The 18,294-nt window shown below is 41.8% G+C and overlaps 1 protein-coding gene across 1 annotated transcript in view; it reads left to right on the forward strand.

The window, feature by feature from the left end:
• BARX2 (BARX homeobox 2) overlaps positions 1-11,858 on the forward strand; it is an 82,126-nt gene extending 70,268 nt beyond the window's left edge. Inside the window, exons 3-4 of the mRNA XM_036742453.1 lie at positions 391-475; positions 11,537-11,858. Of these exons, the coding sequence (XP_036598348.1) occupies positions 391-475; positions 11,537-11,812 (361 nt within the window). The 3' untranslated portion in view covers positions 11,813-11,858. The remainder of the gene's footprint in view (positions 1-390; positions 476-11,536) is intronic.
• Positions 11,859-18,294: the final 6,436 nt, after the last annotated feature.

Genomic DNA, 18,294 nt, shown 5'->3' on the forward strand with positions numbered 1-18,294 from the left:
AAGAGAATCATAGACTTGTAGAGTTAGAAGGTGGCTAACTAATCTCAGCAGCTAATTAACCACACATGAAAACAACCTCTATTATAACATCCCTGACAAGTGGTCATTCAGCCAAGGTAATGGGGCTTCATTATCCTATTTTATTTTATGTATTTAAAAACGTTATTGTAAGGAGACCATAGGTAGCACCAGACTGCCAAAGGGGTCCATGACATAAACAAGGTTAAGAACATTTGATCTAGGGATTCTCATCCATATGAAGTTTTTCAGGAAGAACTAGTGTTGGCTTATGTGGTAGAGAAGGGCTGGATTGAACCCTGGAGGACCCCATTACTGCCTGCCTTCTTTTTCCCATTGTCTCATTACACCTCTATGTCTTTTGCCTTCCAGACTGGACCTTGCCCAGTCTCTGGGACTCACTCAACTCCAAGTAAAGACTTGGTATCAAAATCGCAGGATGAAGTGGAAGAAAATGGTAAAAAAATATTTTTTTCTCCTAATGTCATTTAAAGGTTTTTTAGTGGTTAGAAATACTAGCAAGCTTTGTGATGTTGGGGAAATCATTCTGCTTCTGGTTTAGTTTCATCAGCCATGAAATGAGGGTGGGGTGTATAGGATGATCTCTAAGGTCCATTCCAGTTTTGAAATTGGAATTCTCTGAAATTTGGGTGGCTTGGACTTTAGGAAGTCTTACCTCTGGAGACTGGTAAAGTCATAGGATTTATAGCTGGATAGAACCTTAGAGATCATTCAGTCTAATCTCCTCCTCATACATATGGAGAAACTGAGACTCTCCGGTCTATAAAGTAAGTAGCTTGCCTGAGGTCACATAGGAGAGATGGGGTTCAAATCTAGTTGTTCTAATTTCAGATCTACCAGTTGTTTTCATCACGTAGTCTGTGATGTCAATGTTATTTAATGTAAGGGTGGCCTTGGGCAAAGAGAAAGATGGAGCCCCACTTCTTTCTTCTATTTACAATGTCATCTCCATATGACATTCCTATCATTCTGTAACCAAGAAGAATAGCATAAATAGAGAGAATTTCATGCTGGGGTGACTGGGATGGTAGATGCTTACAGAGCTTCTCCAATCACATTGTCTTGAAAGGCAGGCTTTCTCTATGGGTGAGGAATAGGTGAAGGAACGGGATTTAAACAGAATTAAAACCACTCGAAAGATACTGGCCTCTACCTTTCCTGCCCAGAAAGGGCAGTGTTTGTGTCCCTTTAGGCCACTGTACAAATAGCTGGATGGTCTTTGGGGCACTGGAACCTGAGAAGGATTTTTAAAAGATGGATTCCCAATGTGAAGATTCTCTCTGCATAAACAAAATGAGACATAGAAATGCAAACACATGTCCTTTTAATAAATCAATCAAGAAGTATTTATTGAGTTATTACTTTGTTCTATAGTCCCTGTGATAAATGACTATTATAATAACTCACATTTACATAATACTTTAAAAGACTGCATAGCGTAGTAGATAGTGGGAAAGATCCAAGAAGACTTGAGAATCAGGAAGAGCTGCGTTCAAGTACTCTCTTTGACACATACTGGCTCTATCACCTTGGGCAAGTCACTTAATCCTTCAGCGATCTCAGGCATCTTTCTAAATCATGGAGCAGTTGCTGTTTAATATTCATACAAGAAGGTTCTCTCACTCACAGTTCCCTGTCCGAGTGAAATCAGGTCAACATATATCTTTAGCCATATAACTTTAGCTGGTTTCTGTCTCAGAACTTTCAGTCTAATTGGAGAGACAAGACACAGGAAATGATTAGTGAACAAAACAGGACAATGTATAATTGTATATGTGTATGCATAAATGTATAATTAAGTGTTAAATTGTACTGCAGAGGAGGGAGAGACCGAAGTGGGCTGGGGTGGTCAGGGAATACTTCCTGGAGGAGTCATATGACCTGGGCTTTGAAGGATGGGTAGGATCTGGATAAATGAAGGGGAAACGGGTGGGAATGTGAACATGCCATGCGTGTTCCCAAGGGTGAGACTGTATAGGGCACGGGGACAGGGAGGAGACCAGAGTGACTAATGGTAACTTCTTTAAGATCAACAGAGTGTGGGAGGTCTGGTAGGGCTGTCTTCAGGGGCCCCTGCCAATTGTATCAGGGCAGCAGAGTGAGGTTGTCCCTGGGGTGAGGAACCTCTGTGATTCTTACCCGTCCTTGTCCATCTGGGGGGCAGGCAGGCAGTAATGGGGTCCTCCAGGGTTCAATCCAGCCCTTCTCTACCACATAAGCCAACACTAGCCCTTCCTGAAAAACTTCATATGGATGAGAATCCCTAGTACAGTACAGGGGCAGCTGGGGCAGGAAATGATTACTTCTTCCCTCTATTCTCCCTATAATAGCACATACCTCCTAAAGTTCTTGTGAGAACAAAAAGCAGAGGATATTTGTAAGGTGTTTTACAAACCTAAAAGGCTATATAAATATTAGCTAATAATAATAAGAGTTAGCATTGATACAGTACTTGTTACATGCCAGGCACTGTTCTAATCACTTTACAATGATCTCATTTGGTCCTCACAACAACCCTGGGAGGTAGGTGCTGCTATTAACCCCCTTTTACAGATGAGGAAACGAAGGCAAAAAGAGGTTAGTGACTTGCCCAGGGTCACACAGCTAGTCTATGTCTGAGGCTGAATTGGAACCTGGGTCTTCTTCTGTCCAGGCCCAGCACTGTATCTATCCACTGTGTCCCCAGCTGCTGCATGTTGTTATTATGTTCCATTTCTTTCAGTATTGGCAGTTGCATAACCGTAGTTAAGCCGTCTCCTGAGCTCCTTGTCTTCACTCACAGAGGACTTAATCTGGCTTTCCTTATTAGTTCAAGTTTTTGATCCTCAGACCCTCTTCTTTTGATGGTTACTTAGCAATCACTTAGGAGGCAGAGTCACAAGTAGAACAGGAAATCACTTAAGTAAATGAAGGGGCCATTTTAATAATAGGCCAATGGATAGAGTGCTCCCTGGGCCTGGAATCAGGGAGACCTGACTTCAAATTCAGCCTCAAACACTTACTAGCTGTGTGCCCCTGGGCAAGTTGCTTAACCTCTATTTGCCTCTGTTTCCTCACCTGTAAAATGGGGATAACCATAGCACCAATCTCCCTGGGTTGTTGTGAGGATCATGGAGTGCTTAGCAGAGTGCTTGGCACATAGTAAGATCTCTATAAATGTTTGCTATCATCATCATTATTATTATTATAGCACTTTGCAAACCTTAAAGTGCTATAGAAATGCTCATATTACTATTACTAGGGAAGAATGGGAGTGAATATGAGGAAGGTTTATCCCTCTGGCTCTTCACAGAATCACAGTGCCTAGCACACAGTAGGTGCTTAATAAATGCTAGTTTCCTTCCTTTCTTCTTTCTTTAGAACCCAGGGCCCTTGCCCTTCTTTCTAAAACTTCTACCCAGCCTGTCCTTTTAATCTCTTCCTCCTCTTCACTGGAATGCCTGAAATTACCTGAAAAGAATATTTCAAGAGCTGAGATTAACACACTGAGGCATATTGACACCTAGAGAATTTTGGACCACTTGGAATATAAATTCTTAAAAATTTTGCCTCACCTACTTTAATCTCATTAGTGAAAAAAAAGGATAATTGGATAATAAAGATATGTCAGAGGCTAGTGCCCTAATTGGAACTGGAAAAAGATTAGTACTTGGTTCTCAGTTACTCATACCACTGCCAAGGGCTGAGTTGCCAGTTTGCGAAAACTGAGATAGCATCTCTAACTAGTTTTTACTGGTCATCATTGGTAAATCATAGCGGTTGAGTAAATTTCACCTTGTATGTTAGATGCTAGACTCATTCTATTGCTTTTGGATTTTGCTCCAGAAATATTCACAGAATGTTGCAATAGATTGCAAGTGCGTCATTGTTCAGAAGGTCCAGATGGCACTGTCAGCCCCTCACAATTCACTGAATAGGATGGCAAGAGCATTTAGAGAAAGAAACAGTGTAACAGTTCCTGACAACTGACCTATTCTTCTAGGATCTAGAAATTCTGGATCTAGAACATGGAATTAGAATCTAAGTACCAGGAAGAGGATTAAGTCAGAGAATCTAAATTGGAAGGTACTTCTGTGACCTCAACAAAGGTGACCCTTGGAAGGAAAATTTTCTGAGCTTTTGGAGGCCCACAGAGACAAACCAAAGCTAACTTCTTTAGATTTCCAGGGATCTTGCTTTTTTCTTTTTGACTAAGAACTCTACAAGCATAATGAATGACTGCCACCAACCCACCAGCCCCATTCATTTGCATTTTCAGCCATGCTTTTGATCTAGACTAGTGGGAAATCTTAGCTTCAGCAAAAAATATCTCTATTGCCAATATGTGGTAGTGCTGAGGGAGGAGGGTTGCTGACTCTAGAGAATTTGAATTTGTTCTTTGGCTTTGAAGAATCACCCCACAATTACATCCAGCGATGCAGAACATTTTGGGGGCAATACTGAAATGAGAGAAGGGCCCCCTTGTGCTAGACCTGTTAGCCTAGAGGTCCAAGTGAAAGGGGGTGGGGGACACAGATAAGATAAATGCCTCTGAACACAAACAAAAGCAATACCATAAATCATATACCTAAAAATGGGGAGGAAGGTAATTTGAGAGATTATTTAGTCCAGTCCCTGGTCTCTTTGGAAGATTTCATACCAATCACCTTGATAAGGTCACAAAAAGCCAAGTTGTTTGTATTCAAAAAAAGTAGTTTGACTTCAATCTGGCATTAGAACAGGAATGTCTAATGGGAGAAATAGATGTTCTTGCCAGGTGTTTTTCCTGAGAGCCTGGGAGAGGTGTGTGACCCAGCCCACATTCAATGTGGAGGCCACTCCTGACCCTGGGGGGTTAAATCGGCACAAGTAATGATTGTTGGCCATCAGGAGTGGGAGGGGGGGACGTTGACTGAACGTCAACAAAAGTTCATTTGAATATGCAGTCCTGGGTGTGGGGTGGTGGGGGTGAGATAATTGCAGTTTCAGGTGTGCTGAGAGGCAGGGGGCCAGAGGTCGAGTGCCTGAAGCTGTTGAAGAGGATAGTTATCTCCTAATTATTAACACTCATGAATGTTTGATTCCATTTAGAAAATGGTTTGATTGTTGTTGTGTGTCCCTTCCCCTGCCCCCTCCCCCCCACCCCCATTCAGTGTAGGAAAAAGGCCAGGTTAGGTCTATCCAAGCTGTGTGGGTGGTGGTGTTCACTAATTGCCTGGGCTGGACTTTCTTTTGCCAATTAGGTTGCTTCCTTAGACCTGCCCTTTTATAACTTGATTGTTATACTGGGCAACTTAATTTTTGTATAACCCCTTTCAAAGTAAGTGGAGCTCCTTTCAACACAAACTCCATCTTGGCACCATGTCCTTCCCAGGCGGGTGCTTTCGAAAGAAAGCCTAAAACCATGATCAGATATTGACTTTGGTGGAAATGCATCTACAGACCTCTTCTCCCTAAAGGGAAATCCTGTCAGTACAAATGCCTTATTAAAGATTTTCTTTGCTTTAACGATAGATTGGAAGCTTGAAAGGGGGACTCATTCAGGCAAGAACCATCAGTCTGACACCTTAGGTCTATTTGTTATTATAATTCTGCAGCCTGAGGACTCAGTGCTTCTTCTGTGGTGTAGAGTCATAAAATCCTTTGGCCAGGAATTTGGGGGAGGAGAGAGGACAGGTCAGATATGTGATTTCATCCATGGAGGGAACTTCCTCTCATCACCGATGAAAAGCACCAACTCGTCTCTATCTTAGTTTCATGAGTCTCCAACAGGTCTGACGTTTCTTTTTGTGTTGGAGATCATTTAGTCCAACCTCCTTATTTGACATGTAAAGTAACTGAGAGGCTTAGCGAGGGAGTACGTACAGGGTACTATGTCACAGAATGACAGCATTTCAGAGTTGCAGAGAATCTTAAGGGCATTTAGTCCAACCTGAATGCCAATGGCCATATGTTGTCATGACAGCGCCCCCCAAATGATCTGGCTTAATCAGTTAGTCAGTGACTGTTTTAAAGCCCAGCTATGTACCAGGCACTGTGCTGGGTGCTGGAGATACAAAATGAAATAAAACCATCTTTGCCTTTGTGGACCGGAAAAATCAGTTATTGCTAAGGAGACCCCTGAGAAACCCCAGTTTGCATAATAAAGAATGGACTTAGACCCTCTGGCATTTAGCAAATGTCCCTGGGGCTCCGTGACTCCACCAAGGAATGTCAATAAGATTATCCCACTTAATGATAACCTGTCAGAATCTTTTGATCAGTCAGGACCTTTGTTCCTGTTCCCCCCACCCTGTGACCTGGCCTGTAAGTTCCAAGAGATAATTAACCTCTGTACCCTGTATTTCCTATATAAGCCACTCCTCCGTCCCAACTCGGGGTCATTTTGATTTGGGCGAACCCCCGAATGGTCGCTGGCTAATAAATTCTCCATTTAAAGCTTATACTCTGTGGCGTGTCTCATTCGCTTCTGGGACAACACCTGCAAGGAGCTTATATTCCACAGGGAAGACACATGCATATCGTCATCATCCTCATCATCATCATCATCAATCTAGCATTTGTATAACATCAATTAGGTGCCAATCACTTTATAATTATCATCTCAGTTGATCCTTACAGCAATCCTGGGAGGTAGAGGCTATTATCCCTATTCTACAGATCGGGAGACTGAGGCAGATAGAGGTTAAGTGGCTTGCTCAGGGTCAAGCTAGTAAGTGACTGAAGCTGCATTTTAACTTGGTACTTCCTGACTTCAGGCTCAGCCCTCTCTCCTCCTCCTTCCTTCCTCTGTCCTCTCTTCTCCTTTCTCCTTCTCCTCTACACATACACACACACACACACACACACACACACACACACACACAGAGTAAAGGGGGAGGGCACTAACTATGGGGGAGAATAACTATGGAGCATAATATAAAAAGTGTATCATGAACTTAGTTTTGAAGGAAAATAGTTATTATGGGAGATGGTGGTGATGAGAAAATATATTGCAGACATGGGTGTGCAAAGACAGAGATGGGAAATGGAGCAGTGTGTATGAGGAACAGTAAGAAGGCCAGTCTAGACTGTGAATTTACGTGGTGTATAGTTATGAATGGTAAATCTGGGAATGGAGGTTGAGTTCAGGTTGTAAAGTGCTTTAAATGCCAAACAATGGAGTTTAAATTTGACTCTAGCAGTAATAGACAGTCATTGGAGTTCATTAAATGGAGAGTCTCATTGGAAGACCTTTACTTTAGGAAAATCACCTTAGCCCCTGTGTGTAGGATAGATTGGAGAAACAAAAAACAGAGTTACGAATTAGAAAGCTACCTTAACAGGCCAGCCCAGAAATGATGAAGGCCTGAGGTGGTAGCTGTATGACTAGAGAGATGGAAACACATGGGATGAATGTTGTGGTGATAAAAACTACGAGACTTGCCAAGTCCTAGGGTATATGAAGTGAGAGAAGGGGGGAGGAGGCATCAGCATAATTCCACAACTGCTAAACCTGGGTGACTGGAAAGATGGGGGTACCCTTGAGAGAAATAGGAAAGTTCAGAAGTGGGGTGGATTTGGAGGAAAAGTAATTAATTCTATTTTTGACATGTTGAATTTGAGATTCCTATGGAATATACTATTGGAATCTCTAATAGGCTGATGAAACCTACGTGAATTTCTTCTAGCCAATTTAAACTTTGAGTTTTCTGAAGAATTTCTGAATTTTATATTTCCGTAGGAAATTTAATGCTACTGAAAAGACATGGTTTAAATAGCCTTAGGAAATCAAGTCCTTTTACATTTTGGGGGGAAAAAAAACCCAGTCTATACTATTAAGTGCTTCCTTCACATCAATTCCCAAGAAAATTCATCAGCTCCAAACCGTGGAACAGATGTTCAAGTATGCTCTGGTTTCCAGGTTTGGGCCAAAAGCAATCATTTTATGGATCCATAGACTATTAGATCTGGAAGAGACCTCAGAGACAATTTAGTCCAACTCCTTTATTTGATTAACAGGGACCCTGAAACCCAAGAGAGGAGAAATAACTTGGCCAAGGTGGTGCCTCAACGTCTAGTTGATAAGTATTTGAGCCCTGAGAATGCATGGTAATACATTTAGTGATTAGGAAGTTAAAGACTTAGCATGGGCTACATCAACTAGAGGATGCGGGTAGGACCTGAATTTGGAAACAGTGGAAATATAATCCTCTTAGTTATCCTTAAGATTGTAAACTCCTTGAGGGCAGAAATTGTTTTTTATCTTTCTTTGTGTTCCAGCCACCAAGCACATGGCTTGGCTCATAGCAGGCTAATTAACTGACCCATCTCTGTTCTTGGATTTGAACTATGTAATGAGTATAATTAGACTAAATCAAAGGCTTTCAGAGCCAAGCACAGGGAGAGTAGGTCTCTGTTTACATATAAAAAGACTTTGTATTAGCCATCCTTTTATCTCTGTCTCTGCTTAGAGTCACAGTCTCAAAGTTGGAAGAGTTCTGAGATCCCTGGTCAAACCCATACCTGAACAAAAGATTCCCCTGTACAATATCCCATCCAGTGATCATCCAATCTTTACTTGAACGGAGTACACGACTTCCTGAGGCATCTCTTTCCACTTTCTGATAGCCCTAGTTGTTAGTAACTTTCCCCCCTTATGTTAAGCTAAAATTTGACAGCTAGTGGATAGAGCACCAGGCCTGGAGTCAGGAAGACTCATCTTCTTGAGTTCGAATCTGGCCTCAGACACTTACTGGCTATGTGACCCTGGGCAAGTCACTTAACCCTGTTTGCCTCAGTTTTCTTATCTGTAAAATGAGCTGGAGGAAGGAAATGGCAAACCCACCACTGTATCTTTTGCCAAGAAAACACCAAATGAGGTCACAAAGAATCAGACACGACTGAACTGAACAACCATCTTGCTAGATTGCATTAATAATACTTCCTCTCAAAAACTCTGCTTTCTAGTCAAATTGGCCTATTTTCTGATTCCTGCCCATGGCATGCTGTTTCCTACCTTTGCCTTTGCAGAGGCTGTTTCCCATACCTGGAATGTTCTCCTTTCCTTGGAATCCCTAGTCCTTTCGTGGCTCAGCCCAGGTGCTATCTAATTTTTAGACCTGTTCTCCTTCCCCCAGTTATTAATGTTCTCCCTTATCCTCTAAATTACTTGGTATTTATATTGTATACATTTGTTTTTAAATTACTTGGTATTTATGTCATATAAGTTTGTTTTTTATTTGTTTGTTCATGCATTCATTATTTTAAAAATTTGTTTATCTGTGTATGCGTTTGTTCCCCCTGCTCTCCAGTAGACTATAAGCTCCTTGAGGGAAGAGACTGTTTCATTGCTGTTTTTGTATCCCCAGTGTCTAACCACAACAGTTCCTGGCACATAGTAGGTGCTTAAGAACATAGATGTAGAACCAGAAGGAAACTTCGAGGTAGATTGTACACTCCTTGAAGGCAGGGACTATCTTTTGACTCTTTTTGTATCCCCAGCACTTTGCATGGTGCCTGACACTTAGTGGGACTTAATAAATATTTGTCTATTGATAGTCTGCCTTCTGTAGGGTTTGTGTCCCATAACTCCAAGTTTGTCACTCTTTCCCCTATGCCATACTGATCAATAAATGTTTATTGAATTGGATTCCTAAGGTAAAAGTCTGATCATGTTACTCCACTACTGAAAAATCTTCAGTGCTTCCTTGAGGCTTCTAGGATAAAAAACAAATGTCTCAACTTATCATTTCAGGCCTTCTGGTGTCTGGCTCTGATCTACCAGCTCCAGCTTCATTTGATGCTAATCTCCTTTCCTTCCTTCCTTCCTTCCTTCCTTCCTTCCTTCCTTCCTTCCACATCCCAGCCCAGGTGAATTACTGTTTTTCTTCACTTGGCATCCCATCTCTCTTTCTCTCTGCTCTGAGCCTCTTCTCCATCTCTTAGGATCCCTATCTTTCTTCAAGGCCCGGCTCAGGTACCCCCTGAGCCCTCCTTTCCCTTTCATCCACAGTTGTTACTGTTTTCTCTGTCCTCACATTTTCTTTTCTTTTTTCACTCATTTGCTTACTTGCTATGTTCCCCTCACCTCCATCAGGAGAATGTAAACTCTTTGAGGGCAAAGACTATTCCATTTTTATCTTTGGGCCCTTGTTAGTGAGCAGGGTACTTTGTACATAGCAGTTGCTCAATACTTGCTTATTAAACTGAACTTTTAGCCCCTTAGTGACTGGTCCATGTGAGAGCTCATTAACCTGATTACAACATCTTAATGACTAAACTGTTTATCATTAGTAACCCTAAGTTGTGGGCAGCTGTTGGCTCATGATAATAATTAATTCAAATAATCCATTAACAACACCCTAATAGGATGCCTCAGAAGGAAAGTAGCATGGACAGAGATGGGGAGTGGGGCTAACGGAGAGCTGCCAAAGATAATGTTATTGTCATAGGGCAGGACATTGTTCCTAAGAGTTCCTAGGGAATGCCCAGTTTAAATCAATTTAATTCAACATCACTATCAATTGATTACCTGTGAGATTTGATAAACATTTATTAAGTGCCTGTTATGTGCCAGGCACTCTGCTAGGGGCTGGAGATAAGAAGACAAAGAGGAATTTCAGCCCTCAAGGTGTCACAGTCTATGTTACTCAGTGTGATAACTTCACTGGGATATTTGGGGATTATGTCCCATTTTGAAATGCCTCCCTTAATAGAAGCCTCTTCCCCTTCCTACTGCCTTATATTTTATGTATCTTATAACTATTTCTGGAACTCTGATTGTGAGGGTTGTATAAGAGATGTAAGCCATATTCACTCAAGGCATTACAATTTTGTTAGGGAAATATGCAGGTGAGACAAGTAGGAAAGTTAGTGTATGGGCAAATGCCCATGTGTATGTGCCGTCGGAGTACAGAGGAAGAAGAATTTGATTTGGGCTAGAGAAGTTGGGGGATACTGTACAGGAGCGTGACTCCAATTTCATCTTGAAGGATACAGGATTGAGGCCCCTTTTCATCACTTCGGTGGTAACTGCTGGGGAAGAGAGAGATTGTGGCATTAAGGGTCCTTTAGGATGGTGCTCCTACCTACTTAGCCTTTTTTCATATCATTCCCCTTCATTAACTCTACATTCCAGCTAATCTGGATTCCTAGTTGTCCTCCAAACTTAGTGGTCCAAATCCTGTCTGGATGTATCTAAAAAAGCTATTCCCTGTGTGTGGAACAGAATCCCTCTTCATCTCTGCTTCTTCCTACAAGGCTTAGCTCAGGCATCATCATTTCTCCCTCTCCTCATATTCCCTTTGTTGGTGCTGTCGTCTTTCGTTTTCTGTGATTCATTGAATTTCCTCATCCTGTATTTGTGTACAAATGGTAGGTAATCAGGAGAATGCAGCCAGCATCAGAGGCAGGATTCGTTACACTATGTTGCCTCTTGCTTTGCATATAGTGTTTAATAACTGTTTGAACTGAATCTGTTGGATAGCCTTTGAGTAGCCCTTTCCCTCATATTTCTTCTCCTCTTTCTCCTCCCCAGGTTCTTAAAGGTGGGCAGGAAGCTCCTACCAAACCCAAAGGGCGTCCCAAGAAGAACTCCATCCCCACCTCAGAAGAGATTGAGGCTGAAGAGAAAATGAACAGTCAAGCTCAGAAGCAGGACGTGCTAGAGCCCACTCAGGAACACAAGAAGCTGGAACCTCCAGAGGAGCCCAAGGCATCTGATCTCCCCACAGAGGCCCTTGAGCCCCCCAACAGCCAGTCCCAGGAGCTGCCACTGCCCTCTTCTGAAACCTCATCATCAAGTGAAAATTGACCCTTTCTTGGGAGGGGTGGGAGTGACTGAGGGTAAGAGGAGACGAGGCAGGGGGGAAATTGGGAGAAAAAGCTCACCAAAGAACTCATACCTGATGTGCCTGGGGAGGAGAGAAAGCAGGCAAATCCCTCCCTTCCTCCCAGAATGTTCTCACATCATCATCAGCATGCATGCACTTGAATGAAGACTTGTTTGTTTTAGGCCTTGCTCCTGTTGAAAGGGTGTGCTAGCCACAGGGCTACCCAACTTGCTAAGGAAGAGAGCTCCCTGGGGATCTCTCACTGACACCATGGTTGTCATGGAGATGGTTGTGGTACTCTGGCTGGGTGCAAGAAACCTATCTATGGTGTAGGCTGTGTCCTGGAACAAAGAGGGAGGACACCATAGCTCTTTTCTCTATCAGCCCCAGGACAACCACCAATCAAAACAGAGCGATATGGAAGAACTGCGGCAGCTGCCCAGTATCCTTGGTGACCTAGCACTTATTTCTTGTAGGTTTTAAAGGAAAACATTTACAAATTTTTGATGGGAGGGGGAAGGGCCGGGTGGGTCAGGGGTTAAGGGAGTTCTGAATTATTAGAGTTGTTTCTGAAGAAAGTTCCTGTTTGTTTGTTTGACGTGTGCCTTTGTACCAATTAAAGGGTGATAAGGTGACCCAAGAACATTTTTCCTATAGCCTTGCTCCAGGGGATGCCATTCCCAACAGCTCCAATTCAGATGTGTTAAGATAACTTTTATTTTTTAATTAAAAAATAAATAATTGAATAGGATTGTGTGTTCATTGTCTTGGGGCGGGGTGGTGGGGGGCAGGATTTGACAAGGAATTTCACACTTGGTCCTTCCCAAGAGGGAAAAGAGACCCCAGAGGCAATTGTGTGAGGATCACTAGATATAAGCTTGTTCAGAACAGGGCTTGTGTTCAGTGATCTTTTTAGCCTGGGCGCCTAGTTCTGTAGTTGCCTCATAGTAGGTATTTAATGCAGGTAGGTTTCACTGAATCAAAAATAGTAAGCCCTGGGCTGGGTAGGAGTCAGGAGATGTGCAATCTGGTTTTAGGAGGCCTGAATGTTCATTCCCAAGCTTTGCAGTGGGCCAAATCCATTGGCAATCATGTGCATAGCAGAACACAGGAGAGGATTCAAAATATGTAACAATAAATTTTCGTTTCAAGAAAACCTGTATGATAAATACACCTTGTGTTGAGAATTGTCCAACTTTTCTTTGTTTCCCTGTGTTTTCTTTTGTTCTCTGCTGTGTGCTTTTAACTTTGTTCTTTTTTCCCCTCCCCCCCAGAAGGCTACAATATACTATAGATATTTCTTGATATATACATACACATACAGATATATACATACACTTATACATATATACATGTGTATATAGATGTATACTTTCCCAAACATAATCTACTCCTGATCTTTGTTTTTTATGTTTGTACATATCTTTTGTTTCCTATCCTTCCTGCTTCCTCTACTTTACTTCTACCGGCTACATCGCCTTCCTATTACTTGTCTACCCCCTGCCTCCACCAACCACCCTGCCCTCCTATTACTTGCCTTCCCCCCTCTAAGGATCCCTCCCCTATCCCCCCATTCCGATTAATCTAAACTCCCTTTACCTATTCCCTCATTCTCCCCTCTAAAAGTCCCTCCCTTGTCCTAATCCCTCCCTTGCCCTTCCCCCCTCTCTAAACCCCTACCATTTTATTTCTTCTAAATTTAGAAGACTTTTATACTCTTCTAAATATATATGTATCGTTCCCTCTTAAACCCATTCCCAATGAAAGTAGGTTACCAGAACTACCAGCCCTCCTCCCCCATCTAAATCCTCTGTATCCTTTCTTCTTCTTGCATCTCTTTTGTATAAAATAGTTACTGTTTTTAATTGTTTCTAAATGGTTTTACTTTTTAAATTCATATCATAGTCAGGTTTATCCACCTCTTTCTTATGAGCTCAACAATTACTAATAAGAATGTTAGACATACATTTTACATTTTATGTTATATAAAAGGTAAGCAGTCTGTTCTTATGAATCCCTTATAGTCAGTCTTTGGTGTGTACCTATGTTTCTCTTGGTTCTTGTATGTTGAATCTTCTATTAAGTTGAGGATTTTTTTTTAACTAAGTCTTGAAAGTCTGAGGGTTTGTCAAATGTCCCTTTTTTTCCTTCAAGATAATTTGATATTTTTGGCCGGAACTCCAGGTCTTTTGCTCTTTGATATGTTGTGTTCCAAGACCTGTGGTCCTTTAATGAATCTGCAGCTAGGTCTTGTGTAATTCTAACTGTGGTACCATCATATTTGAATTGTTTTAATCTTGATGCTTTTAGTATTTTATCCTTGAGCTGGGGGTTCTGGAATTTGACTATGATATTCCTGAGTTTTCCTCATAGGATCTCTTTTAAGTGGTGTGCAATGGATTTTTTCTATTTCTACCTCCCTGCCTTGTTCTAATGCTTTAGGACAATTTTCTTTAATTATTTCTTGTATTACTGTATCAAGATTCTTTTTTTGATTATAATTTTCAGTTACTCCAATTATTCTTATATTTTCTCTTCTTGATCTATTCTCCAAATCTGTTTTTCTTATAAGATGTTTTACTTTCTCTTCTGTTTTTTCATTATTTATGTTTTGCAATAAAACAAAAAATTAACTTTCTTGATCTCTTAAAATTTCACTGGCTTCACTTTGCCAGCTCCTGGTCTAGTAGGAAGCAACACCATGATCCAGAAGATGTATGATGGGGACACATAGTTGTGAAAAGTCATTTTAGTTCTTGAGGCATCCTATCCTACTCAGTCCACTAAGGAAAGGCCTTTGCAACTGATGGAGTATCAACTTATGTTTGTTCTCTGCATTTTTGAATCTTATATGGAGTATTCAACATTTATCCTCTTTGGGGGTAGCTGGTGAGGATGACTTTAATACCTGGGGACAAGGAATTGCGTGTTCCTGAAGCCCATATTCTAGTTCACGCCTCCAGTCTCCTAGCATCTGACACCTTGTTTCCAGTTCTTGGCTCCCAATTCTTGTAATTAAGGCATCTTAAAATCATTTCAATGGAACAGTAAAGCACTCAGAAATCTTCATTCACATTTGAAAAGTCCCTAGCTGTGGGGCTCCCTCCCCTTCTAATGAATCCCCTGGCCTGCCTGACCACTATCTTGTCCCAGACCTGCCTCACTTTGTCAAATGATAGAAAAGAAAGCATAGAATGTTAACTAAAGCTCAAATAGTTGTTACTCTCAATGTGTGATTTTTGTCTAATGGTCAATTCAACACAATAATAATAACAGAAACATAACACACCTGGAGGAAGTAAACCCTGGCTCTCAAACTAACCAACATTTATTAATGAACTACTACACGCAAAGCCAGATGCTATGATACAAAGATAAAAATATATCGTTAAGATATTAAAAGAGCCAGAGGTAAGGCTCTGTTTTATCAAGTAGCTCTTATAGAATAACATGGATGAGAATTTCGCAGATTGAAAGGAATTGGAGGGGTTTCAATTTGCACTGATGGAAGCAGTACCCATACTAGTGAAGTTCAGCTCTGTCAACTTATCAGTCCACCAGTCAATAAACCTTAAATGCCTACTGCGTGCTAGACATCTAGCTGCTAGAGATACAAAAAGAGGCAATAGACAATCCCTGCCTAAAAGGAGCTTGCAATCTAATGGAGGAGACAAATGCAAATAAACATATACAAGGAAAGGTACGTACAGGATAAACAGGGAAAATAACAGAGGGAAGTCACTAGAATGAAGAAGGTGAAAGCTGGAGAGGAAACAATAGAGGCCTAGACTACCTAGGAGGTCTGCCTAGGGGCCTGGAAATATAGATATGTTTCCCTAACCTTGGTAATAGATAGGTACGTAAATACATAAATGCATGATACATAAATGATTTATTAAGCACTTACTATATGCTTGATAAATTAAAGCATGGAGCTAAGTGCTGGTAATACAAACACAATCAAGCAAGATAGTTCCTGCTCTCAAGGAGCTTGCATTCTAATTTCAGCCAGCTCTTCAGTCATTTTGCAGTCGTGTCTGGCTCTTCATGACCCCATTTGGGGTTTTCTTCTGCACAGTTCCTGGAGTGATTTGCCATGTCTTTCTCCAGCTCATTTTATAGATGAGGAAACTGAGGCCACAGGGTTAAGTGCCTTGCCCAGGGTCACACGGCTAGTTAAATGTCTGAAGCCAGATTTGAACTCAAGAAGATGAGTCTGAGGGCCTGGTACTGTGTACACTATGGTGCCACCTAGATGGGGGAAGGCATTATCAAGACAAACTGTAAATGGGAGCTGCATGGTATGGAGATAGAAAAAAAGTAGCATGGTAGCTTGTTGTTTCCAGGCAAGAAAAGGCAGCAAAAGTTCACCTGTTAGAGCCTATGAAGCAAAAGAATCCATGCTAGTACAGAGTTGAATCCAGACTAGGACGGATTGGTATTAAAAGTCTGAATGGCTCATCTCTCTTCTTGCACTGTTTTGCTGCAAGAGATGCCTCTCGTAGACATCGAGCTGGATGGAACCTTAGACATCATCTAATCCTACTATTTCATGTTACAGATGAGGAAACTGGGGCTCAGATAAGAGACACGCCAAAGTCATCCAGTCAAGAAATGACAGAACCAGGATTTGAATTTAGCTTCTCTGACTCCAAATCTTTCTATGACACCATCCTGCTTCTGCTGCTTCAAATAGTAGCTCCTTCATGTCTCAAGCTCCATCCTGAGGAAAAGCATACTATGAGAAAGAACAGTTTCTTGTTGAGTCCATTCAGTGGGATAGGATTCCTCATGACGCTGTTTGGGGTTTTCATTACAAAGATACTTAAATAGTTTGCCATTGCCTCCTCCGGTTCATTTTACAGATGGGGAGACTGAAGCAAATAGGGGTAAGTGCCTTGCCCAGGGTCACACAATTAATAAGTGTCTGAAGTCATATTTGAACTCAGATCCTCCTGACTCCAGGCCTGGTGCTCTTATCCATTGTACAACTATATAGCACAATGCTTTATTCACATTGATTGGATTCTCTCTGGAGGATCTACAGAATGACACAGAGAATGTTGCATGTGAGGTAGGTAGCATGAACGCTACTTCTGTTTTATAGATGGAGAAAACTGAGGCTTAGAGAAATAAAAATGATTTTGCTCAAGGTCACACAGTTATGATGTGTCAGAGACAGGATTCAGACTTGGATTTCTTGACTCCAAGTCCAACAGACTTTAAACAGATTATATCATCCAGCTAAGATTCACAGACACACTCTCCACTCAGCTCAGTCCCTCTTCTCCTTTCTTCTTTCTTTTACTTTCATCCATTTTTTGAGGTGATTGGGGTTAAGTGACTTGCCCACGACCATACTGCTAGCAAAGTATTTGAGACTGCATTTGAACTCAAGTCCTCCTGAATCCAGGGCTCAATCCACTGTACCACCTAGCTGCCTCTCATCCATTTTCTTTAGAATTACTGACTACTGGAATATTCAAAACTAAAATACTTGCCTTCCTCTGGCTCCTAGGATGGGCCACTTCAGAGATGCATTGAATGTTTTCCTTTGGACCTAGCGAAGGGCTACTTCAGTTTTTTTTTCCAAAAAGGAATGGGAAGCAGTAATGAGATATTCTGCTCAATAAACCATACCAAGAGGCCTGGCTATAAGGATTTCTATTGCTCAGCTTAATGGAAGCTGCCTTATCCTGGCAGAATTGCAGAATTTCAGAATTAGAAGAGAATTCTGAGGTTGCTTGGCCAGGAATTCTCTAAAGAATATCCCCTTGTTTCTTGTGGCACATTCTTTTTAAGGATCTCAAAGCACTTTCTAATTCAGATGTCTGACATTCTTTCCCTTGTCCCCTCCTTGTAATGTAAAGAAGGCTGATTTAGTCTTAGTTTTATAAAAGGCCAATTTAGGGAGAGGGAAGCTAAATGCCTTGGATTGGCTCACCTAACATTAGGAGCAGTGCTGAGAACTAAACCCAGATGCCCATTGTCAGCAGAGTCCCACTCTTGAGCACCCAGGGGCTGGCTGAGATCCTTGCTAAGCTTTCAGAAAGAGTTTGTTAGTTCATTGCCCCTCCCATGTCAGCTTCCACCCTCACCCTAGGATTTAGAAGAGGTCTTCGCTGTGCTGTCAGTGATGAGTCAGCAGGCAGGAGCAGTCCTGACAGGCTTCTTGGTCCCCTTAAACTACTTTGCTGCCTTCCTTGGATTTCAGCGTGCCAGGCTGTGTCTGGCTCCTGAGCCCCTGCTCTGACACATTGGTAAGCAAGGAAATTCTAGAATACGCCATAAACTCTGAAAGTGTTCTAGCTGGGCTGGTTGACAATGAGACGAGTACTCTGGGTCATGGTGCCCTTGGCCTTGTTCATAGATGTTCTGTGTAAAGATTCTTGGAGTTACAAGGAGAGGAGTAACTCAGAGACCCAGCTTGATTCAAACAATAAATGAAAAGCCAAGCTGTGTG

The sequence above is a fragment of the Trichosurus vulpecula genome, chromosome 2 (assembly GCF_011100635.1).
Source record: "Trichosurus vulpecula isolate mTriVul1 chromosome 2, mTriVul1.pri, whole genome shotgun sequence".
In the NCBI taxonomy this organism is placed as follows: Eukaryota; Metazoa; Chordata; class Mammalia; order Diprotodontia; family Phalangeridae; genus Trichosurus; species Trichosurus vulpecula.